The sequence below is a fragment of the Schistocerca cancellata genome, chromosome 11, assembly GCF_023864275.1.
Source record: "Schistocerca cancellata isolate TAMUIC-IGC-003103 chromosome 11, iqSchCanc2.1, whole genome shotgun sequence".
Lineage (NCBI taxonomy): Eukaryota > Metazoa > Arthropoda > Insecta > Orthoptera > Acrididae > Schistocerca > Schistocerca cancellata.
In genome coordinates this window covers 17,386,796-17,412,696 of record NC_064636.1, presented here as the reverse complement: position 1 = coordinate 17,412,696, position 25,901 = coordinate 17,386,796, and the positions used below count along the sequence as shown (strand labels likewise).

At 40.8% G+C, this 25,901-nt stretch overlaps 1 protein-coding gene across 1 annotated transcript in view; it reads left to right on the top strand.

Moving 5' to 3' along the window:
• The window catches only part of LOC126108831 (uncharacterized), a 218,989-nt gene that overhangs the window by 132,945 nt on the left and 60,143 nt on the right, over positions 1-25,901 (top strand). The window contains exons 16-19 of the mRNA XM_049914195.1: positions 6,228-6,369; positions 11,745-12,032; positions 18,942-19,120; positions 24,299-24,461. Coding sequence (XP_049770152.1) covers positions 6,228-6,369; positions 11,745-12,032; positions 18,942-19,120; positions 24,299-24,461 — 772 coding nt within the window. The remainder of the gene's footprint in view (positions 1-6,227; positions 6,370-11,744; positions 12,033-18,941; positions 19,121-24,298; positions 24,462-25,901) is intronic.

The following is a 25,901-nucleotide window of genomic DNA, read 5'->3' as shown; positions in this document are numbered from 1 at the left end:
ATTGTGATGGATTCTCTTACTTAGAGAAGTTTCTACTATTAATTTTACTATTGCAATACTAATCCAGGTGAAATAAAAAAGTCTATACTGGCTGAACTGAATCAGCATTGTTTTTCTTAACACTTAGTATATCAATTCCGACCATTGCTTTGGCCTCAGCTCTGTCTTTTTTAAAAGCGCCTGAGTATAGGTGAGGCCGTGATTTTCTTAAAATGTGAGCCACCTAACTTGAAAACTGGACTTATTTCATATGAGAACAATGTACACACATCTCACGACCTGCCCCTTGACTGGTGCTGCGTTCTGTTGTTAATTTCTAAAATTATTTTTTAAAAAAAAGGTTAGCGAATGTAACAGCTGCTGTCACAAATGGCTGAGCCAATATGATTGCATTGTCTAATTTCTTGCTTGTACTCATTTGGTTTTGCAGTTTGCTGTAGTTCTGCTTCAAATACATCTCGTCCTGTTGAGTGAGCAAGAAATTTTGGAAGCTCAAGAGGAAGCAATTGTTCAATAACTTGCCTCGCACATTTTTCTTAGGAAAATAATTATACTTTCTGTCGCCATTATTTTAAAATGTGTAATCTATCAAAGATCTAAATAAATATGGAAAATAAATCTTGAACCGTGGCCCTCTTTTGTGTGTATTACTTGTGTATTACTGTTGAAGATACATCAATTACATATGTGCCAGTAATGCTTAAAAAAATAAATGGCCAGTGCTGTATGCCTGATATTTTTCAAAGTGACCAGTCTCTAAAGTGTTAATGTCTTACAGGAGCCATAGGAATGTGTAGTTGTTTGTGTTGTCTTGCAAATGTTAATCTCGTTGGTATGCAGTGGAACCATTGCCAAAGGCATAACATACATCAGCAACCCAACAGGATACTTTATTCTATGAAAATCAATGTATTTGGATGACTGACTTAATGAATCAACATACTGCAAAATATTAACGCCCAACTTGGATTAGAACTAGATTTAGTACATTTGAAAAAGAAAATAGAGAGATAAAATCTTGCTACATCGTCCATCTATTAATTGAAGGTAGTAGTTGTAAAAATTTCCTCAGCTAACATCCGTCTAATACATAAAATTATATTTTCGTGTTCTTATAATAGTTGAATCGCACAATGTATTTTTTGCAGTTACACAGTATTAACATAATACAGTATTACAGTTTATAGGCATTCACGGCAAGACTGCAAGGGAGGGTACCAGTTGGGCACTGTAGTAAGGGAGCAGCAATACTTCAATATTATGACTGGGAAAGACCGAATAGTGAACTGGTACTGCTGGGAAAGTTAAGCCAAAACTAATCTACTTCAGCAAAAGAAGAAACGAAGTGTAGCGTAGGTGGCACAGCAGGGAGAGTAAGAATTAGGCAAGGGAGGGCAAAACGATATGACTTGGTAGCATCCAAAGACAGCCGTCAAAAGTAGTCTTTGTCTGCTGTGGGAGAGACAGCATAAACTAGCAAATGGTCAATCTATAAACTAGGGTAATATTTATGATGTGCAAATGTCAATCAGCTTTGAAGGTCTTTCTTGAGCAGGTTTGCTGTACATAAATAGCGGAAATGTAGTTACACGACACCCTACCTCATCGGTCAACATTAGGGAAAACAGTGGTCAACAGATTCAATACCTCTCTAACAAGGAGAGGTCCCCAGCAGTGGGACTGACTTTATGGAACCTCCTATATGGCGGTGTAGTTTAAGGTCCCATATATTTCACCCTGCAGCCATTCAGCCTGCTGCAACCTCATTGGCAAGTAATCAACAGAGGAAAAAAACTTGGAATTTTTTTCTTTACTTCATTTTTTTTTCCCGACGTGGGATTTTTGTGAATGTGAATTTAATTGTATTTATCTATTATAATATTTAAATAATTGAAATTGTCTATCAGTCGATTGAACAACAAAAGACAAAATAATCTATTTACATTGACTGCACAGTAGTGTCATAAATGTATTTTTCATTTTAAAATGTACATTTTTTATGGTAATTGTCATGCAAACATTTAAAACCTAATCTATATTTTCCATATTTACTTTAGATCTTTGATAGATTCTCCTTCTTCTTCAGTAGCGCTACAGCCCTTTGTGAGCCTTGGCTTCTTCAACAATCTTCCTCCACACTTCTCGGTTATTTGCTGCTCTTTTCCACCCCCGGACTCCCATATTGCTGATATCCATTATTACCTCGTCGATCCGTCTTCTTCTAGATCTCCCTTTTCGCCTAACTGAATGGATCATACCTTTCATCATTTTCTTTGGAATTCTATCGTCTGCCATTCTCTCAAAGTGTCCTAGCCATCGTATTCGCTGTGATTTCACAAATTTTACTATGTCCCTGCCTTGTATTAACTCTTGTAATTCGGCACTGTGGACAAAATAATAGAGACAAAGACTTAAACAAATGAAGGGATTATAATTAAAATGATATTCGAGGAAAACGAGTAATAGAGGTAATGACTGCAATAACATCGATGGAAAAATAGGAAGATAACACATAAGAAATTAGTAGAAATTAATACATAGAATTAATTAAAATCATGTGAGCAAAGGTTTCAAATGGAAAAAGAATTAGAGGTAGAAAAATGAGAGGAAATAATGAAGTTGATATGATGATTAAAATGATGTGACATAGGAGTAGGAATAAAAAATTACATTTAAACCAGTTAGTTCAATGAAACTAGTGATCAAAGTATTTCGATAAAAATTTAAAAATACAAAAAAATTAAACTCCAGTGTGATTCTAAACCCTCGACCTTCTGCATGTCAAGGCCTTACCCTATCCAATACACTAACACAACCAGTCAATACAATGCTACTATTTTAATACTATTGATAGTCACACAACATGCCAAAATTTTTTTCGTCATGAACTCACAAATGAGGACCTACCAGGGTGAATGGTTGCAGGGTGTGATAGCTGGGGTGTTAACGTGCATCGTAGTATAGACAGTTTGAAAAAGTCAGTCCCACGGCTGGGGACATCCCTCCCTCCCCCATCCCCCCAACCCCAGTAGATCCCTTTGCCAAGAAATTACATCAGACTTTGCTAATTCGTATGACAATGCAACAGAATTCAGGGCATGGATATATCTTTGGTATAGGTCCTACCCAAGAGTCTTGCACTTAAACCTCCATACAGAATTTAATTACTGCTTATGCAAATCTGCGTACTACCCGATATGTATAAACTTAAAAATGTCACAAATTACGTCATTGTTATAGTTCTTCCAAACATGACATTTTGAAATGCATGGTGAAGGGTACACATACATCTTACATTTAGATCAAACTTGCATTGTAAATGGATAACCTCAACTAACATTTCATTTCGTGACTAAAAAACGTTAACACAGATCATTTCCATATCCATCAAATTTCTCTGTATATCACATACTTAAAATTATACAAGTAGTTTTTCACATAGACTAATTAGTTATAATTGGGGTAAATGAAAATTAACAAGCTTGAAATATGAGCAAATTGCAGTCTGCATTGTTCTAGGTCTGCTTGACCTTAGTACTGGTTTTACGAGTGATCAACTTCATACCACTGTGGCCGTGCAGTTATTTACTATTATTCTCATACACTACACAATGATGATTTAAAGTATGGCCTCATTGAGAGAGAGTTGGAAAGTTTCTTTATATGTGGTTAAGACGGAACTAAACATTTATCTAGAATCTGATGATTTACGTTTGTTCACTTCCATTCAGCCCAGTGTAGACCAGACTTGAGAAGAAACGAAGAGGAACATAGTGTGGCCTAACAGTCCAGATACGAAGGCTGGCTTTCTCATCAAATTTCGATGATGAAGTCGTCTCGATCACCAACCGAGTCCTGGTATTGCACTGTCACAGAATTTTGATGAGTTTTTTGACCATCATCTTCAGGCAGGGTGTTGGGTTTCTGTCCAGTTTGTTCCTTTATAGCTGCTAGACCGTAGATCCATTGGGTGGGCTAGTAACTTGCCTCCAGAATCCAGAAGAGAAGTTGGGCTGGGGGGTGTGTGTGGAAGGGGGAGGGGTGGGGGTGTCTAATGGAGGAGGAGATATGTGGGGGCAAATACTAGTGGTGCCTGCCTATTCCTTCTGCTGCTTTCGCATCAAAATGTCTGTGACTTACTTTGGCTGATGCTATACCCCATGTGGAGTTCAGTTGGTAACACTCGTCTCAGTTGACGAGACCGTCATGTGCTCGTGTTTCTACTGCCTCTTTGATGATCAAATCCCAAAACAATGTTGATGCAGCACAGCAACTTTGTTTGTTCAAGTTTGTAGTGGCAGGGCACAGCATCAATGGAAGCCACACATTTGTTTTTGAACAGAAAGAGGTGCTGGGTCATACCTACTATGGGTTCAGAATTGCAACTGTCTCAGAGGCAGTGGAAATAAGTCTACAGTAAAGTACAGTCTTGTCAACTGCAATGCCGGTCTTCACCTGAGGTCTGTGTGGGATGTGGCTTTAGCAAAAATACTTCTGGAATGCTCTGATGAGAAAGTGGTGAAGTCAGTAGGCAGAACAGAATAGGTGGGCAGCTCCCGACTGACACCCAGATCCCTTCTGCCCACTGGCAGTCTCACCATCGTCGGCAGTGAAATCACTTCCAGAGGCACGCAATTGGACCACCTGCCGGGCCCTTGACAGAGGAGTCTGTGGTCCAGAAGTTATAAAAGAATGAACTGGACATACCGTATTTACTTGAATCTAAGCCGCACCTGAAATTTGAGACTCAAAATTCAAGGGGAGAGAAAAGTTATCGGCTGCACCTCCAAATCGAAACAAAGTTGGTCCATTGTAATATGAGACACAATTTAGGTCGAATGAATGACGGTAGAGCCGTAGTAGTTTGGTTCGAGTCGTAAGCTTAGCAGTTAAGCTTTACCAGGTAGCCATTGCTATGCGTCAGCGCTCCGTCTGTATTTATACGAGTACCCGTCCTTCTTTTTCACGTGCTTCGTCTGGTTTGAATCGATTGCTTATTTTTCTTTGATCTGAAAGTGCCGTTCTCTTTGTTATAGGTGTTTACATCACTCTAAGCTGAAAATGCATTACTGTGCTGTGTAATGCATTGTTTGTCGCATTCTGATAATGTGTGTTTACGACATGTCAGCTTGCTTTTCTGCGAGAGAGAGAGAGAGAGAGAGAGAGAGAGAGAGAACTTACACTGCTGCTTTCTTTGATAATGATCAACAAGAACCAAATAATAGACTGTATATGATAGAAGATGTTCTGAGCGAGAGTCTAGCGAAAATTTTTCTCCATTTGAAAATCTTTGCAGATGCCTCTTTAGTACATTACATTTGGCTCAGAAATTAGAGTCATCTTAGATTTAAAAATCTAGCCAATTGCCATGCTTCATTTCTGACTGTACCACTATTTGGCATAAGAATAATACGAATATAAACATGACATGATATGTATATTCTTCCGCGTGTGCTGTTGTCTCACTCTAGTTTCATAGTTTATTAGGCAGACAGGATTTAAATAAGATAGCTGCACACTCGAAAGAATACATGGCAAAATGTTTATATTCGTATTAGTCTTATGGTGAAGAGAATACTGCATGTGATTCACAATTCATAAAAGTTCCTATTACCAAAAATCTCTTCTCACAGGTAGGAAAAAAATCAGAACGTAGAGTTGGCCATATTGACAAACATCCCAAACAGTTTTGCCAGTCGAATTTTCATAGTACACTGAAATTCTGCTACATTCGAAGATGAACAATACGGAATTTGTATTTACTTCGTTGGATAATGTATGAAAATGCAGTGGTCGAAACTCGGGGCAGAGAAAAAAAGCTCGTCTTCCACCTTTTTTTATAATTTATTTACTGACGCAGAGGTTTTGGCGCCAGTATTTTTCTTTGTGCCTGCAAAGCATGCCTGTGTAGCACTACATATATTCGACGGCAGATGTTACTTGTGGCGGCACCTACCAACATTTTTCAGAACTTCCACTTACTTCGCACTCGATTCTAAGCCGCAAGCGGTTTTTTGGATTACAAAAACCGGAAAAAAAGTGCGGCTTAGATCCGAGTAAATACAGTAATCCTGATACTTTGCTTGAACGACACAATGCCACGATTTGGCTGATAACCCGAGAAGATTTCATCGGCCTCCAAGAATTTACATTCAGTGAAGGTGAATCTTATTGTGTGAGGTTGGACTACCTGCCCATCTAACAATTAACGTGTTTGCCTGTTGCAGACCCACAGTGTGAGGACGTTTTGGAGAATGACAAATTCCATTACTGTCACGAGAAGTGGCCATTCTGCAGAGGCCCGACAGCAGTAGAGGCCGAAGGTGGGGGCGGCACCCCACTGCTCTCTGCCCACCCGCAGCACACCAGGTACGACAGCAGCTCAGTTCCTTCTAATGTGACCCCAGTTGTCACCTCACATTTTTATTAATCTTAGATTCATTAACATTCTTCTGACACGAATAGTCCAGTTTGGCCTATGTGCATATAAAAATTGTTTTAATGTTATCACTTAAATTTACAGTGACAGAAATCTAGATATGCAATAAATATCATTTGCTGTACGCTTTACTATTTGAAATGAATATAGTCGCTGGGCACAACAAACCTGATATAACTATTTCGTGCTCGGTTTTCCTCATCCTATAAAAGATTTCACACAGTTATAACAAACTAGTGCATGTCCTTACAGTTCAACAACTTAATCATTAGTTGGAAAGATAATGCTGGTTAGCGTATTACATACAGGGTGTTTCAAAAATGACCGGTATATTTGAAACGGCAATAAAAACTAAACGAGCAGCGATATAAATACACCGTTTGTTGCAATATGCTTGGGACAACAGTACATTTTCAGGCGGACAAACTTTCGAAATTACAGTAGTTACAATTTTCAACAACAGATGGCGCTGCAAGTGATGTGAAAGATATAGAAGACAACGCAGTCTGTGGGTGCGCCATTCTGTACGTCGTCTTTCTGCTGTAAGCGTGTGCTGTTCACAGCGTGCAAGTGTGCTGTAGACAACGTGGTTTATTCCTTAGAACAGAGGATTTTTCTGGTGTTGGAATTCCACCACCTAGAACACAGTGTTGTTGCAACAAGACGAAGTTTTCAACGGAGGTTTAATGTAACCAAAGGACCGAAAAGCGATACAATAAAGGATCTGTTTGAAAAATTTCAACGGACTGGGAACGTGACGGATGGACGTGCTGGAAAGGTAGGGCGACCGCGTACGGCAACCACAGAGGGCAACGCGCAGCTAGTGCAGCAGGTGATCCGACAGCGGCCTCGGGTTTCCGTTCGCCGTGTTGCAGCTGCGGTCCAAATGACGCCAACGTCCACGTACCGTCTCGTGCACCAGAGTTTACACCTCTATCCGTACAAAATTCAAACGCGGCAACCCCTCAGCGCCGCTACCATTGCTGCACGAGAGACATTCACTAACGATATAGTGCACAGGATTGATGACGGCGATATGCATGTGGGCAGCATTTGGTTTACTGACGAAGCTTATTTTTACCTGGACGGCTTCGTCAATAAACAGAACTGGCGCATATGGGGAACCGAAAAGCCCCATGTTGCAGTCCCACTGTCCCTGCATCCTCAAAAAGTACTGGTCTGGGCCGCCATTTCTTCCAAAGGAATCATTGGCCCATTTTTCAGATCCGAAACGATTACTGCACCACGCTATCTGGACATTCTTCGTGAATTTGTGGCGGTACAAACTGCCTTAGACGACACTGCGAACACCTCGTGGTTTATGCAAGATGGTGCCCGGCTACATCGCACGGCCGACGTCTTTAACTTCCTGAATGAATATTTCGATGATCGTGTGATTGCTTTGGGCTATCCGAAACATACAGCAGGCGGCGTGGATTGGCCTCTCTATTCGCCAGACATGAACCCCTGTGACCTCTTTCTGTGGGGACACTTGAAAGACCAGGTGTACCGCCAGAATCCAGAAACAATTGAACAGCTGAAGCAGTACATCTCATCTGCATGTGAAGCCATTCCGCCAGACACGTTGTCAAAGGTTTCGGGTAATTTCATTCAGAGACTACGCCATATTATTGCTACGCATGGTGGATATGTGGAAAATATCGTACTATAGAGTTTCCCAGACCGCAGCGCCATCTGTTGTTGAAAATTGTAACTACTGTAATTTCGAAAGTTTGTCTGCCTGAAAATGTATTGTTGTCCCAAGCATATTGCAACAAACGGTGTATTTCTATCGCTGCTTGTTTAGTTTTTATTGCCGTTTCAAATATACCGGTCATTTTTGAAACACCCTGTACATATATAAAAAATGCTGGAGCCTGTTGCTGTTGAGGTTCGCATAATAAATTAACTACTGGTCTTTCTCGAGTTTAATAACAAGTCATAAACAACACAAATGATTCATATATAATATGCAGTATCTGTGTCCATCGATCAGGTGTGCAAGGGAGTATGTTTGTGCCACAAGTGTTAGTTTAGTAACTACTTAAAAAACATGTTCTACGGTCTTCCATTCTACTGAAACTTGTTAGAAATCATACATTTGTTATCACAAAAATGTTAACCTAAATAACCCAGACAGTTCTTGTCCCTTGTTTTGCAAACTCCTTTCCCAAGTTTCTCAATCCAGAACTGTAAAATAATTTGATCTGTAGTTCGACTTGGTGTACATTAATTCAGAGACCCTCCTTAGTGTTTATGTATCATTAAGACTGAAGCTTTCTAGCAGATTAAAACTGTAACTAAGCCATTAAAGCTGTAACTAAGGCATGTCTCTGCAAAATCCTTTTTTCCAGGAATGCTAGTCTTGCAGCTTTCACGAAATGTGTGAGGATGGGTCGTGAGTCGTGCTCGGAGAGCTCAGTCGGTAGGTCACTTGCTCGTGAACGGCAAAGATTGCAAGTTTGAGTGTCGGTCTGTCACACAGTTTAAGTCTGCTAGGAAGTTTCACACCAGTACACTCTCTGCTGCTTAGTGAAAATTTCATTCTGGAGTAAGAATGAAGTTTGATACTCGTGACTACCTTGGTCTGATATTTGTTTGCCTCAGATGCTTCTTTTAATATATACAGATGATTAGGGCAGATTAAATTCTCAGCAACTCAGTTTTCATGAAATACATCACTAACACAGTGCTTATTCTCAACTGTCATCAGAAAAATCCTGTTCACTCAGCTGGCACTTAAAAATATTGTACATCAGACCATTTCCTGTATCCTCAGTAAATCTCAAATGCTTCCTGTGTGGCTACATTATGTAACCGCTCAACGGCCATAGTAAGTCCTCTGGAAATCTCACCTTGCTGTCCAATCATCCTCTCACTCTTCAGAGCATAAATCTCAATAATTGTAGACAACATCACACAATCACCACATTAATTCAAATGGTTCACATGGCTCTGAGCACTGTGGGACTTAACATCTGAGGTCACCACTCCCCTAGAACTTAGAACTACTTAAACCTAACTAACCTGAGGACATCACACACATCCGTGCCCGAGGCAGGATTCGAACATGCGACCGTAGCGGTCTCACAGTTCCGGACTGGAGCGCCTAGAACTGCTCGGCCAAAGTGGCCGGCACCAAATTAATTAAAATTACAGCTCTGCCACTTGATTTCTCTGTCTGGGGCGGGGTGTTTGTGTTGTCCTCATCATTTCATCGCCATTTTCATCATTCGTGATATTAGCTAGACTTGACTGTGTAAAGATTGGGACTTGGTACGGGTGCTGATGACCACGCAGTTAAGCACCCCACAAACTGATCGTCGTCGTCGTCATCATCATCATCATCATCATCATCATCATCATCTGCCACTTGATGACAAAACATAAATAAATGACTATAACCATTCTTACAATAAGGAAATTAAGTACTAATTTGATGGACAGTCATAGAAGTTTATTTTTTAAAAATACAATGAGAGGAACCCCTGTTGAGTCATGCGGCATATCATCCATCGTGCCCTTCAGAACATGTTCCAACCAGGGGCGGTGGCAAGGATGTAGCAATATAGGTTGCAACGTATTGCAAACACATTTTAACAAAAGAATAAGAGCGGCATATAGCTTACTACCTACACCAGTAAATATCATTAAACTTAAAATAGGCGTCTTATTATTTATTAATACACATTTTTTACCCTGAACTCCAAAACAGTTACCAAAAACTACTTTAAGCAACACCAAATTTTACCAGTTTGTTGGTAGAGAACCCCAACTCTCCTTTTGTTAAGACATATTCCATTCCCCCAAACCCCCCTCCCCTATTGACCGACTTTAGAATCGCCCCCGGTTCCAGCTACAGTGTCGTTTGTGGTAATACGACATACACAGTTTCCCTAGCTCCTTCGCTATTTGTTCCGATTGACTCACTGGCGTGGGACGTCTAAAAATAAGTACTGGTCTTATTCGCTGATGGTGGAAGAGAGTTTGCCACCAGTGAGACCAGAATTGTGATGCATTATCAGATGTCACCTCGCAATTTGCTCTATTTTCTTTAGAAAATGATCACCGAATGCTGTGACACTTTTTTGCTGTCGTACAACATTGTGGAAGTAATGAATTTGGAGGGAAGCTTAACAGCTACAAAGACGTCATGGACACAACATGTGATTTTCAATTCAATAAACTTTACCAGCAGCCGTATACTTTAGGTTATTTTATTTCATTGTGAACACGACCAGTTTCGGCAGTTTGTTTTGCCATCTTTGGGCCCCGTATGCTTTTTTTCGAGTCAGTGAGCTATCGTATAGTGCCATAAAACTGGATACTGTGAATCCAAATCGCCGTGCAACTGATTCGTACATCAATGTGGCACCTAAAGTATACGGATGTTGGTAAAGTTTATTGAATTGAGAAGCATGTACCGGCCAATGTCCCCTGGCCATAGTGGACTGACAGGGACCACGTGTGATTTGTGGAACTGGCCCAAACAGATCCATTGCCACCAAGTCATAAAGGAATAGTTAGGGATGCGGTTGCCTTACGTAGGATGGTAGATCGTTCCACTTTCTGGCATACACTGCAGGTGTCGAGTACCTTTCTGTTGTGTTATTAAAATGCACTGTCTCCCTCATTTATGCAAAACACCTTTGTGTCTTGAAATGAACATGACTTGGATGCTCATACCAGATTATTTTACTCACCAGCTTATCCGCTATACACAGTATCCCCTGTAAGTAGACAGACTAGTGCACTAATCTTGCAAGATGCCATCTGGTCGTGACTGAATAAGAACAGTGACTCTGATCTGTGTCAAATGAACCCTTCCAGTATGCAAATTGCCACCTTCTGACTCGGATGTGATGTGACAAACAGTTACCTGCCGCATCTCTGTAGGGGGCTCACAGTCCCACGCCGTGTGTTCTGGAGCACCCAGACTCGTACTGGTGCAACTGTGATTCATCTCGTCTGTCTTCTGATTTTGTACTGATACATTGCGTTTGGTCTGTAAGCGATCATGTACTGTATCACACTGCTCAGTGGATGGAAAAAAAATGTCAGTTTTAGTGTCTCCCTGATCTTAGGGAGTATCCCAAATGTTCCTTCCCACATTGAAGTTTCCTGTTCATTTTGCCATCTTGTATTATCTTGTTTGTTTCGACTTCAGTTTCAGGTACCCCTCATACTTCCATTTCAGTGTCTTCCTGTAAAAAAAAAAAAAAAAAAAAAAAAAAAAAAAAAAAAAAAAAAAACCAGCTGCTCGAATGTTTAATGACTGAACATTGTCTTTGACGTGTTGAAACAGCACGGCTGCTGCAACCTCACCGGGTGGCGGCCACTGCGAGGACGACATTGTGGTGTCGGACACAATGACACTGTCAGGTGACGCTGCTACTGTGACCTCCACCTCCGGTGACAGCGGCATCGACGGCACCAGTAATGGCACGGGAGGAGCCACTGTGGGTAGTTCTGGAAATGGAACAGAGGAGTTGCAGCTGTCTGGTGATAGCAGCTCGGCCACTACTTCCGACAGAAAGCCACCGTTCAGCTACGAGGAACTGACTGCTATGGCCATCATGAAGTCGCCACACAGGTTGGTACCAGTGCTGGAAAGTTTAGAAAATACACTACACCACCTTCAACACACACCGCCATAGTTAGGCACTACCCGTGCAATATTGTACATATGGTAGATATAAATTGTTGTTGTCTTGGTTATCAAACATAAGTTTGGCTTGAGGTATTTCGTCATTTGTTTCACTCGTTATGTCAGCATAACTGCTCTGTCTATCATATTCAGCAGCATCAAGGTTTTTTATTAGTCAGCAATCTTCTGACCTGTTTAATGAGGTGCCACAATGTCCTCTCCTGTAATGACCTCTTCATTTCAGAACAGCACTTCCACCCCATGTCCTCGATTATTTGTTGGATGTATTCCAGTCTCTGTCTTCCCTTACCATTCCTACACTCAACAACTCCCCCCAGTGCCATGCAGGTTACTCCCACATCTCTTAACACATCTTATCATCCTGTTCCACTTCTTGTCAGTTGTTTCCATGTAGCAATTTATTAGTCTTTTGCTGCTCTGCAATAGCACCTGTGGAAAGTACTCATCCTTCTTTCTTTCTTTCTTTCTTTCTTGGGACCTGCGCACACGGGGTCAGCCGTGTTACTATTGATTTGGCAGTGTTAGTTGCAGATGGCAAGCGGATGTCCTTCCTGCGCCACAGCAAACCCCCTGGGACAGAATGAGTGTAACCCCCCACCCCCACCACCACCCCCCATGTCAGCGCCTAGTGCTATGGAATAGTGCGAACCTTTTAAAATGTCTGCGTGTCGTGTAACTGAGGCGGAACGTGGGGACTAGCGCAGCATTCACCTAATGGGATGTGGAAAACCACCCAAAAACTGCATCCAGTCTGGCCGGCATACCGGCCCTCGGCGGTAATCCGCTGGACAGATTCGATCCTTGGATGGCGCGCCTACCCGAGTCCGGGAAGCAGCATTAGCACTCTTGGCTATCCTGGCGGGTTGGAAAGTCCTCTTGCTTTATGTAATTCATGCTAGAAAGAGTCTTGTTGACACTGTTTGTGTTAATATTTGCTTTCCTTTTATTTTTACATATTGAATTAATAGCACTTCTGAAGCTCATTTATAATTAGTCTGAAATGTCTCTGCGAGCATTGATTCCTGAACTTTTTTTGAAGGGAGTTGGCAGCACTTCATTTAAGGGAAATGTGTTACCACAATAACAACACACTCAAGTTTGTGTGTTGTTGTAATGCCATGTTGAAATGAGTGAGAGTATTTCGAATCCTACTAGCTGCAATGTGGGAAGTGTAATCTGGTTTCTCCTTGGAAAGACGCACTAACCATTGCAGATGTAAGGGAAGTCAGAACAGTTCATGGGGATAATGTGATGAACTGTAGTAATGTGTAACAGTGGTGTTGTGAGTTTAAAGTTGGCGGATTGAATGTTCAAGATGAACAAAAAAACTGAGCTTACCTCAGTCGTAAGTGATGAAGTGTTGAACGAGATCAAAGAAACGGTTTGTGGTGGCTGTCAGTTGCCTGTGGACGTGATGAACACCATGTCCCGATAAGTCCGCACACCTATTCTGCATGTTATCATTACTGACACACTTAGCTTTTGATAATTGTGAGAGATATGGATACTAGAACGGATCAGAGATCAACACAAAGTCAATGTAATCGTGGGAATTTCTCAGATTCTTCGAACTGCAAGGTGATGAATTTTTACTGTGCACTTATTTCTATATATGAAGTGGTGTGGTGAGATGTTATGCTTACGCGTCCAAATGACACAGCCGTGCCTTTGCGACTTGCTGCACGTCATCCCCAGTACTAACAGAACATTAAATTTTGATCCAGAATTGTTAATTACATATTCATTCTAGTGGCTGTGCCCAAATAGCGCATCTGCTGTCGTATTTCAGAAGAACTCGGGCATACGCCACTAGTACGTGCATATAATGTCAACTACTCTAAATTCAATTTGCTGGTACTCTTCAATATGACCACATGTGGGGAGTGGTGAAAAGCTATTGCTCATTAGCACTTCTATTAATCCTGGTAGCAAATGTGAATTGAAGAAATTTTCTGCACTTTAAAGTGACACCTAAACACGATCTCCAATTCTGTCGTACAGTACGTTGATAAGTAAATCAATAATCCAATACCACTATGGGAATTATATACACACCATGTTACATCTACTGTGATGTGATAATTACAATATTTACTATTTCCACCTCTTTAAGACATTTAATTGCTTCACAACGCAAGATAACTACAGCCACAGTTGGTTATTTATCTCAAATCAATGCTATAGGTATTTTTTTTAATTAATTAGTCTTCAGCTACCAGTCATGATTTTCTTAATTTACTTTTCGCACGACGTGTTTTGGAAAATGATCCCCATTTTCAAGTGCATCTTTTTTGTGTATACATCATTTCCCGAAATGCGTCGTGTGAAAAGTGAAATATAAAAAAATCATGATTAGTAGCAGAAGAGTTATTTTTAAACAAACTTATTGTTTTCACAGTCGCCGGCTTTCAAAAACCATTTATAATGGATCAAATAAGATCAAAACAATGCTGCCGGTCAGTTAGGTGCTCTACAGCTGAGCACATCAAATTAATATGAAAAACGCAATACACCTCAACCCACATATTAAATATTTATCTTAGCTACTACTAATCTTTCTTACGGTAAGTATCGATTTCATAAAATCTCTCCAATATTAAATGCCAACTCATCTCTTTCAATGAGAATTCCAATTGCAACAATCAAACTTATAATTTTACTATAAACCAGTGACATAACGATAGCTACTTCTGTGATAATGTTAACTTCAGTGTTATCTGATCTCTCTTTCTTATTATACGTTTTATTATCTTTATCTCTTTAAAACCTTGAAGAACTCTTTTAATTGTGAACATTATTATTTCCTACGTGTATCTGAAATGAAATTGTCATTAAAACCTTTCCTTATACTCACTGAACTTTAATCGTAATTGAATTGTAAGTAAGACAAAATGCTTTCTTTGTTTCTTTATCTTTGACACTACTGAAATTGACTAACCTTTGAGATAATTGCTTTTGAATGCCTTGAGACCTAAAATAACACATTTTCCTTGTTTACAGTACTTGTGTAGATATACTTCTGTGGGGATTCTACTCTTCCCACCAAATTGAAACACACAACACAGATTTAAGTTTGACTTTTTTTTAATTAAATTAATTAATTTGCGTACCACTTTTAAACTTCAGTGTGAACGAGTGAACAAAAAAAACCTACTTTTTTACTAAATTTAAAATTATAAGCAAGGCACAGCCTCTTCAGGTACTGGCTTTCGCATTCCTGCTAACACTCTCTAATTTGTCACTTGTCGCCGTATCGAGTATTGGAATATTGTCATTTTACTTCAGTTGGTTTTACCAGGGTACAAACTTACCATCACTGTTTAAGGTCACTAATTTACAGCCAACAATAGCTGTGTTCTCTTCGTGTAACCCGGGCAGATTGTGGTTCCTGGCTCTTGTTAAGCACCAATTGAGACTTCAACTCAATGGCACATAAATCGCATAAAATATGCTGCTATCCAAGCAGTGCATACTAAAACCTCAACAAACACAACCGCGCAACACTCAATTTCCTTAGAGTGGGCGTCATATACCAACCACAAAATCATCTTAAACACTCAGTTACCTTAGAGTGTGCAGTACTCTAAAGACTACAAAATGCAACCACGACGACTCTCAAAATATTGTGCACACCAGGAAAACCACGAATCACACAAGTAGTCTAGTTCTGTGACTATCACTCTTATGAACACAAAGCTTCTCCAGATATGGAACACAGCTTCCCCAAATCGAGTTTAACTTTTCCTCTACATGTTAGCCTGCCATCTTTCACCTCTGTGGCCACAAACAAACTATATCTGTGCTGTACTGGTGACAGCCGACACATTCACCAAATACAATGTCATAGCTAAACCATTCCAGAGCTTACGACCAGAAGTATCTCAAATTAATTGACCTCAGCATACCCTAAAGTTCTCTTACAGAACAGCGTAAACTCAAAGCGGGCAAACTGTAGAACTCGTCCACAAGAAAAGGCCACACTTACTTAGTGATCCGAGATCTGATCAAACTCTAAATCTGTATCTCCATTGATCCCAATTAGATCCACGATCAGTTGTCTTTCCGTAGGTGACTGTTATACGCAGTGTCTGACTAGAGCTTTCACAGAGCAACTGTCGCCTAGGACTCTTGTGTAGGACTGAACTTCTAACACACAATAACAGTAGGGGAACCAACTTTTGACAATCATTTCACGATACCATTGCTTTTAACAGCTAACTGTGTATTCTTCTACAGCCTTTACTGCACCAAATAGTGGCCGAGTGGATGGGAATAGTTTCTCTGACGCAGACAGCTGTCTGCTTCTGCTGCCGGCGCACGTAGACTCTTTGCCGTAACTTGCTTGACCTGTCAAGTGCAGGCGCCTGTTCATTCTTCTACAACAGTTCAATGCACAAAGACTTCGGTTACAGAATTGTATTACATTTCCAACAATTCTTCATACGTTAATAACTCTCTGACATCTAAATTAAGCGATTCCGAGTCCGTGACGGCACTCGGAAACTTTTGTCCTGTCACAAACTTCTTTACTGTATTCCGAGTTGTGACAGAATGTGGGTGGCACGCTACATCCCCGAGATGTAAAGACAGTCAATACCGTGGTGCGATCCCTCCCCACCGTCAACGAGAAAATTGAAAACTGTTGTTTAAGCCCAAAAAAGGATTGCCTCTGCCCTTTGGGACCGAGAAGGGATTATCCTCGTTGAACTTTTGCCCAGTGCAAAACTGTGGTGTGTGGTACTGGGAAGCTGTCAAAAAGCTACAGTGGGTGATGCCGAACAAAAGAAGAGGAATGTTCACGAAGGGAATGTGCTTGTCACTTAAGGACGCACACCCCACACAGCCAGCACTGCAAAGCAACTCTCTGATCCATTTCGTTGGAATGTCATCAACCATTCCACTCACAGCTCTTCATCTGTTACCTCTACATTTTCAGCTTTTAATCTCTACGAAGTTGCTTACAGGTGGAAAAGGGTTCCTGCCAACACTGAGGTACCGAGTTCTGTCAGTCACTGGCCCAAAGAGTGGGTGGGACGGTTTTCTGGCAGAGATACGAGAAGGCTTATCCCTCGGCTAGCGAAGTGTGTTGAGAACAAATGCATCTGTGTCAGAAAACAGTGTTTGATGTACATTTGTGAATTTGTAAATCTTTATAGATAAAATCTCCTTTGAATTTTTATAGAACTGAGTAGTGTTATTTTCTAGATATGTTTCACATTTTCCTTGATTTAACAAAAGCAGGTGATTCTATGGCCCATGTGATAGTTACAAAAATTGAAACATTATGTGATTAGAGAAAAAACCACAACAATGGTTCACTTCATGTTTTGAATGTAGGTAGCAAAAAGTAGTCCTTCAGTGCTGACAAACACGGAAGAGGTTTGAATTTGACTGGAGTCAGTGAAGTGGAGGTGATGGTTTGTGGAGGGGGGGGGGGGGGGGTGTACAAGTTTTTAGGTTTAACTTTTCAATCCATTTCTTTTCTTGGTGTATGTCAGCGATATGCTACCAAACATTTCAGGCGATGTTATTTAAATGATGCAGTTGATAGGTCAGTGGCATGTGGCTTTCAGAGAACAGATCAATGCCTACCCATAATGAAACACATTATGTACAATTTCTGCCATGAACTCTTGTAAATGTGAAATTTACTGTCCCATATTGATGAAACAGATACTGAAAATTGTCCATTAAACATTTTTTGGGCTGGGGGTGGACGCGAGGCTTTCTTGGAAGTATCACTTTGCAGTTGTGTGCAGAAATTGAATGCTGCTATCTTCACTGTAAGGATAACCTCCACTGTCAGGGACAATGAAACACAAAGGCTTCTTTACTGCGCTTCACTGTTTTTTCCCCGCATTGTTTTGTACTTTGGGACAATTCTGCACACTCGTCAAGAATGTTCTCAGCACAAAAAAGGATGATCACAGGTACATGTTGTGTCAGTTTGCAAACCTTGTGTAGGTTCTTGTTGAGATATCTTGGGATTCTAGATGTACTGTCCCTGTACATACACAGTGATTCTGTGATGATGATATAAATGTTCAAGGATGATGGACAAGTGCAAACTATCTATTTGATACAGAACAGAACCAGCCAAGGTGAAACTTATAAGTGGATATCATTTTCAGTAGGCTTTCCGCAAATCTGAGAATATTGGGTGATAATCCCAAACTGCAAAGTTTCATGGTGGCACACTCTTTATCTCCTATTCTTCACAGAAATTGTAGAACTTTTCTCTGTAATGTGTTGTTTATTCCTAGATTCTGTCACAAATTTTCTTCATGTTTTGCTAATTTTTAATTCTTTTGTTTATACATTTTCTAATCAGCATTCTGTAAAATAGGTACTGACTTATTCCACGACCAAGTAGCTGTGGCTCGAATATCGATTCCAATATTATTATTAATAAAGCTCCCTCTTGTACCTGATGCTGTCGTCCTATCCCTTCTTCTTTCAATCCTTCCGTATCTTCCTGCTTTGGCCAATTCTACAGAGAACCTCCGTCATTTTTTATCTTATCTTCTTTGCTAGTTTTCCTGCAGTCCATGGTCCACTACCATACAGTCCTGTGCTCTAAAAGTTGACTCTCAAAATTTCTTTCTCAGGTCAAGTCTAATGTTAGATGATAGCAGAGTTTTCTTGGCTGGGATGCCATTTTTGCCTGCTCTGTTCTGATTTTTGTGTTCTCCTTGCTTTGTCGATTTTGTTGTCAGTGTAGCAGACTGTGATAATTGTGTGGTTCCTAATCCTCTGCCGCTAGTTCCGACTCGAGGTCGCCTCGGGATGATGGAGACTAGCTGTTTTTCTTTGTTTTTTTTGTTTGTCTGACAGGAGGGCAACGGTGGCTGAGATCGTCACCTACATCGCGAGTCGCTTCCCTTTCTTCAAGCGCAGTGAGAAGAGCTGGCAGAGCTCGATACAGTGCAAACTATACTTCAGCAAGTACTTCCTCAAAGTGCGGCTGGAGGGCAGGAACTACAAGGGCAAGCGCTTCAACTACTGGATGCTGGGTGAGTCCAATGGCCAGTGGCGGAGCGGCTGTGTGTGATGTCACCACCTTCCGTTTTCCTGTACATGACGCCGATAAAAAATAAAACATTCGTAGGCTTAAAGCTACATCGAGTGTTAAAATGCTACGAGCTTTCAGCCGAACTCCCTTGGCAATTTTAGAGTTCAGTGACTGCTGATGGGTTGCTGGTATGCTCTCACATACTCTCTCTACTAACTGTGACATCATTTGTGCCTAGTGCCGTACTTCTATATGGACTCCGTTTTTTGATGTGGGCTATCATTTTATAGCAATTTCTCCACAGTGGTTTATTTTTGACCTATGGTTCCTAACCTCTCCTCAATAACTGCAATTCATTATTATTGCAAGCATTGTAATTTTTACCATTACTTGTGTTTGCCTAATTAACCAGTTTGCTTACAGGTGGTTTTGTGGACATATTGAATCTAAAATGAGTTTTACGACAATGACGAATTAGTCCAATTACTGAAATTATAAATTTCGAAGTCTTCTTTGTTATCGTACAGCATCTGTTACGGTTGAGTCTGTGGAGGCATGAAAAAACGTACACACACGAGAGAACAAATGATATGAGGCATCGAGTACACCAGTAGCTCCGTGAGGCATTCAAACTACATTGTGGTGAGGGGTATAGTTTAAAGACTTGGTGGTTCTGTACTGTTTTGTTGGTGGTTTTCATAACATGGCTTCAGCCCCCAGATTTAGATTATTGTGGACACGAACAACATATTGAATTGATTACTTGCTACCCATTGGATATTTAATGTAGAAGTACAGATAAAAATAAATCTGCAAAGGGTAGGTCCTAAGGCATACCCGGACAGCTTCAAGCATTCTGCATGTTCGTGATGAGAAATGTTGTGTACACTCCTGCCTTTGACATTTTCACAGGGCCAGATTTGTACATTCTTGTTTTGACAAAACCCTATCTCATTTGATTTAGCCATCTAATCACCCTGTCTCAATACCGTAGGAAATGTTGGAACTTTGGTGAAATGTTGCAGCCAATATCCCTGCGGTTTGATGAATGATTTCAGTTGGCTGTGGCACACGTGAAGAAACGGGAGGGATACTCCCTCACCGAGCTGACGTCATTATAAAAGCTGGAGGTGGTGTCACACAGTACTAGTACGATGTCTCCTGGTAGTGACTAATCGTTTATCTGGTTTGTGTATTTTATTTTGTTGAAATGTAGCAGTAAATATGTAGGTTTGCAAGCTTTTGTGGTGGTTGAAGCTGAATGTAAAATTTTGTAAGTTGTAAGGCTGCATCGTGGTCCTCTCCAGTTTCTTCTTACACTACTGATGTTTCAGCCCCTCTGGTGGTATCTAATGCCATGTTCACTTGTAAAAGGGAGTTTCCCTGGATTTAAGGGCAACTGTTGTGACAGTCTACAGACCACAATTTTCAGTTAGTGCAAAATAAAAGAGTTTTTGCAACTGGAAATGGAAGCACCTGATTACCTTCATCTGTGTGTGTCCGTGAAGTGGTCTGTATTCTTCTGATTCGAAAAGAGTATTTTTGGCTCAAAAACGGGCTGTTCGAGCTATATGTGGTGTAAGTTCGAGAACCTCTTGTCGACCCCTATTCAAAAATCTGGGAATTCTGACAGTGCCCTCACAGTATATATTTTCTTTAATGTCGTTTGTTGTTAGCAATATTAGCCTATTCCCAAGAGTTAGCAGCTTTCACTCAGTTAATACTAGGCAGAAATCAAATCTGCATGTAGAATGCACTTCCTTGACTCTTGTGCAGAAAGGAGTGCAGTATTCTGCTGCATCCATTTTCAATAAGCTACCAGAAGAACTCAAAAATCTTAGCAATAGCCCAAATTCTTTTAAGTCTAAACTGAAGAGTTTCCTCATGGCTCACTCCTTCTATTCTGTCGAGGAGCTCCTGGAAGAGCTAAAAAATTAAGCAAATTCCAGTGTTACATTGTTGATTGTCTTCATTTAAACTTACGACTTGTCACCTGAATGTTTTTTTTTTTTTTTTTTTTTTTTTTTCTAATATCGTGTTATAATTTCATGTATTGACTCATTCCATGACCATGGAGACTTCTCCTTAATTTGGTCCCACGGAACAATAAATAAATATATAGTCATACTGAGAGGACTGTATGAGAACAGATTAATGAGGACAAACAAAACACACACACACACACAGAGATGAAACAAAGTGTGAAGATAAGGAGAACTATAACCATTTAATAGATGCCAACAATGTACAGGTGCTGGGTAAGGAATGCACTACTTACATAAGAAAAGTCCAAGAATCGGTGGAGGTCTCTAAGAATCAAAGTAATATTTTTTAGAGATGACAACTTAGGCCTCCAGCTTTGTGGCTTTAACACCATCATGAAAGTAAATACTCATTCACGGTGCACAAGGAATACAACGAACGACAACTTTTGTGCTACAAGAAGAATATTTTGGTAACATACTCCCACTCTTTCTCTTCCTATTATCAATACCCGTCCAGTGATGGTGGCACACCGATAGGAGCTGGAAAAGTTTTCCCAACAACTGCATATCTTCAGAATAAGCTCAGGGAAACACTTGTTCACAAGTAAACATTACACTGACCTCTGACAGTGTTTGCCCAACTGGGGACACCGGAAAGTCACAGCAGAAAGATGGAAACATCACTTGTGTAGACCCTGGTCAACACTGTAGGTGGCACAAGCTGATGAATATCATCAAACAGGATTTCTCTTCAGGGTAAATGGGATGTAAGAGAGAGCAAACTACACTGTCACTCTCAGTTCATATTTGCTAGTGATTGCTCTTTTTCTACTGTTTGTCAGTTTTTAGTGAATCATCGAAAGGAAGTTCATGTCCTCTCCATTTTGGCACTAGCAGCACATAAAGCTTTCATGTGCTATCATGTTCACTTTTGTTATTTACATGATTTGTGTGAATGATGATAGAAGACTATAGATATCATAATGTTTTCTGGAATCCAAGCGATTCACAGGACATATGTTGCAGGAAAAGAACTTGTTAAAACGTGATGACTGGGTGTTGTGTGATGTCCTTAGGTTAGTTAGGTTTAAGTAGTTCTAAGTTCTAAGGGACTGATGACCATAGATGTTAAGTCCCATAGTGCTCAGAGCCATTTGAACACTTTTTTTTTAACTTGTTAAAAAAATTTATGAAACATTCAGTTGTCCAACTGGCTACATGAAAAGACGATAAATTAAAGATGTAGGAAATAGAATGAATAAATTTTACATTTCATTTTATAAAAAGGAAAAGCACAATATGTTTCCTTGCTTATGTGGCTGATGTATCACTGTCAAATTAGTAATTTTTGCTGATAACTAAACACGGCTTTCTCTGCACCGTGCTGTGTGCCTTCTAACAAGCTACACAGCAGATTTATCAAGGAGCATATGTGGCAGGTCATACGTATACCTCAGATTACTTTAATCATATTTTATTACCATTATATTCCTTATATGTAATGTAATAAAATTGTTTAAGTGCTTCAAATATGTCGCTGCAGTCATTATAAACATTCTGATGTATAGCAGGTACTGAAAGGACGTGCAGTCACCGATGTAATGTCTCCACTTACCAGTAACAAGAGTGTAAATGGTAGCCTTTCTTCAAGTTATGCTGGATTTTGCTAATTAATGTTCTGCTTTTGAATTTCCTTCTCAGATTTAGTGTGCAGCCCTTGAAAAGTGTCTGCTGGCTTTGAAATAAAGCTAAGGAAAGTTGAAGCTGTATATCAGTGGTAAATGCAGTAACTGCATCTGTTTCACACATACAAATTCACAAACCTAAATTCTCCTTTTCATAAACCACTTTGCTTACTTCATCAAAAATAGCGTATTCAGCGAGAAGAATAATCCTTTCTGTGTAACAAAGTACTGGTCCGTGGGTGTAATTATGTAGTGCTGTATCCTGAGCGCCAGTTACATTTGCAATTAAAAATTAATGTAGAGTTCATACCCTGTACTGGTAATGTGTTCTCTCCAGTTACTCCTAGTGTAAATGCTTGTTCACACATGCAAGCAAATGGTAGTGAACACTGATGATACGAGATGTCTCGGTGAATTTCATTGGTGAAGTCTTCTCTGGTTAGCAGTGAAGTCTTTCGAATGAATTTCCTACTCGTCGGTTACAGGGGAAGTGTCCGGTTTGCGTCCACTTTGTTCTTTTATTGTCGCTAGATGACAGACTTCAGTGCCGAGAACCCGACGGGTGGACTACTCGTACGCCTCCGGAGGAGGTGTCGCAGCCAGTGGTGGGGGTGTCAAGAACTGGCGCTGCCTATCTGTTTCACCCGTCGGTTCGGGATCTTTCGTATCGGTCTGTTCGTGACATATTTTAGCTGACGCCACATCCCACACGGAGTTCAGTACTCGTATTTTTTGCTGCCTCTTTGATGACTCAAACCCACAACCCGTTGGCATGGCCGACAGTTTTATCTGCTCGAGAACACAGCATCGGTGAAGACCGAGGTTTGTTTTTGAACAGAAAACGGTGCTTTTAAACTTAATGCATGACACGGCCGGTGCTTCACTGTACTGCAAAACTTCAATGCAAGACACGGCCGGTGCTTCACTGCACTGCAAGCTTTGTTTGACAATCTAGATTTTGGCCTGCAAGTTATTGTCAAACCATACCGCTTTCGGTTACAGAAACAGATTTTGTCACAAGTAAATCCGAGAATGCAAGATATTTTAAACTTAACTGTCTTGTCAACTGGAACACTGGTTTCCGACTGAGGTCTGCGTGCGATGTGGTGTCTGCAAAAATGCATCGGTAGCACTAGGATGTGAAGGTGGCAGAAAAAGCAGGTGTAACAGACAGGCAGCAGTAGTACTTCAACGGTAGACCCCCTCGGACCTCTCCGCTCTGACGTGGGCCCACCGACCACTGGCAGCGAAATCCGGAGGTACGTAAATAGCACACACCTTCGGTCTAGCGGCTACAGAGGAACGGATCGGACACGAACCTGACACTTCGCACGAAGGTGACGATTGAGAAACTTGCCAAAATGTTGCACGAACGTGACACCTAAAATCACCTAACCTGTGAATATTTTATTGGCCTTTGAGATTTTACTGTCAGTGATGCTGACGAATGTCCCGGTACGTGCTCGGGCAACCTGTCCACCAAACGATTACTGTTTTTGTCGGTTGCAGACCCACAATACGGGAACACGTTTGACGACGGCAACTTCTTTCGACGACAGTGTGTGGAGCAGCCCCCATCTAGGAGCCGCGGCCCCGAGGCCGCAGACGTCGCCGTCGGTAATGGTGCCGCGTTGTCGCCTGACTACCCACACTGTACCCGGTACGAGCACAGGTCAGTATGTGGTGAGGTAACTTGAGCTGTCACCTCACATTTTTATTAATCTAAGGATGATTAAATTTCTTTATATACTGTGTTGAGGCTGCATTAAAAAAAGGAGAAGTTAAGATGGTGGTTTTAATACTTCAGATTTTCTGAACATGCCCTGCACTTGAGTACCGTACATTTGTACGAGATGTGTGAGAAAAGCAGTGAGACTGACAACACTGTGAGCAATCTGGCAACACGGCCTTGTTCTATTTGTGAGACTGGTGTGTTCATCCCTTCCAGGTGCTCAGTCCGAGTTTCGGCTCCGTATGGCCGTCACGTGATTTTTGAGTGTGTCATTGATGAATTTGTATTTTTGTTGAGTGTTACAAAATTCGAACAGAGGCATTTAGGGGAACATTATGCCATCAAGTTTTGTGTTAAACTTGGGGAATCCACGGGTGTGACATTTGAAAAGTTGAAACAGGCCTACGGAGAACATTACTTATTAATGAGCTCAAATTTTTCGTCGGCACAAATCATTTTTGAAAGGCTGAGATGTGTCAAAATGGAAGCTCGCTCGAGGAGACCTTCGACTTCAAATTCATATTGTGTCGGTAAATGAAGTTGTTCGAATCAATCTTCAACTGGGGGAAAAGAAAGTTCTAAAGCGTATCGAGACATTTGCTTCTTGTAACAGTGTTATTGGCAAAGAAAAATGGACCGTGCACCTTTTCTTGTGAAACTGTACAAAACACATTAAATTTTTGAGAGTCTCACTCATGTTGTACAACTTCCTGTGGTTGTTCCGTACCCCATATTCTCACATTGTGACAGTTAACTTATCCATTTAAATGGAATGTTGCCTCGTCACTAAACACTAAGTGTGGAACAAAACTGTCATCCTCCACCTTGCCAAGAACGAAATTACTGCAGTAGCTATATTTTGTATGGTTTCGTGCATAAACAGTGATGCACCACATACCAGACAGACATAGAAAGGATTCTGCAGACTCCTCGTGGAACTGTGGCGGATGCGTTCGACCTCTGTGTCAGACACTCGGGGACAGCCCGGCAGTTTGCCTTTAGACAGACAGCCTGTTTCAAAGAATTGTTCGTGCCATTGTCTAATACTCTGTGCTGTAGGAGGATCCACACCGTAGCCAGTACGAAAGTCGTGCTGAACAGTTATTACTGACCCGCACTGCAGGTAATGGCTAGTGTGGAATAAAATGTGAAAGTAAATCTGTCGGTTACATTTTTGTGACTGAACCCCTGAACCAATTGTGATCAAATTTGGTATGCAGGTAGCTTGAACCCTCAGAAAGAACATAGACTACTTTAGAGCATAAAAAAAGAAAGAGAGTCTCATAAAAGGGTGAAGTAAGGATTGGATCAGCTTTACATCAGTGAATGTAAACCATTTTTAAAAGTAATTAAATTTGCTGCATAATGAAGACATTAATA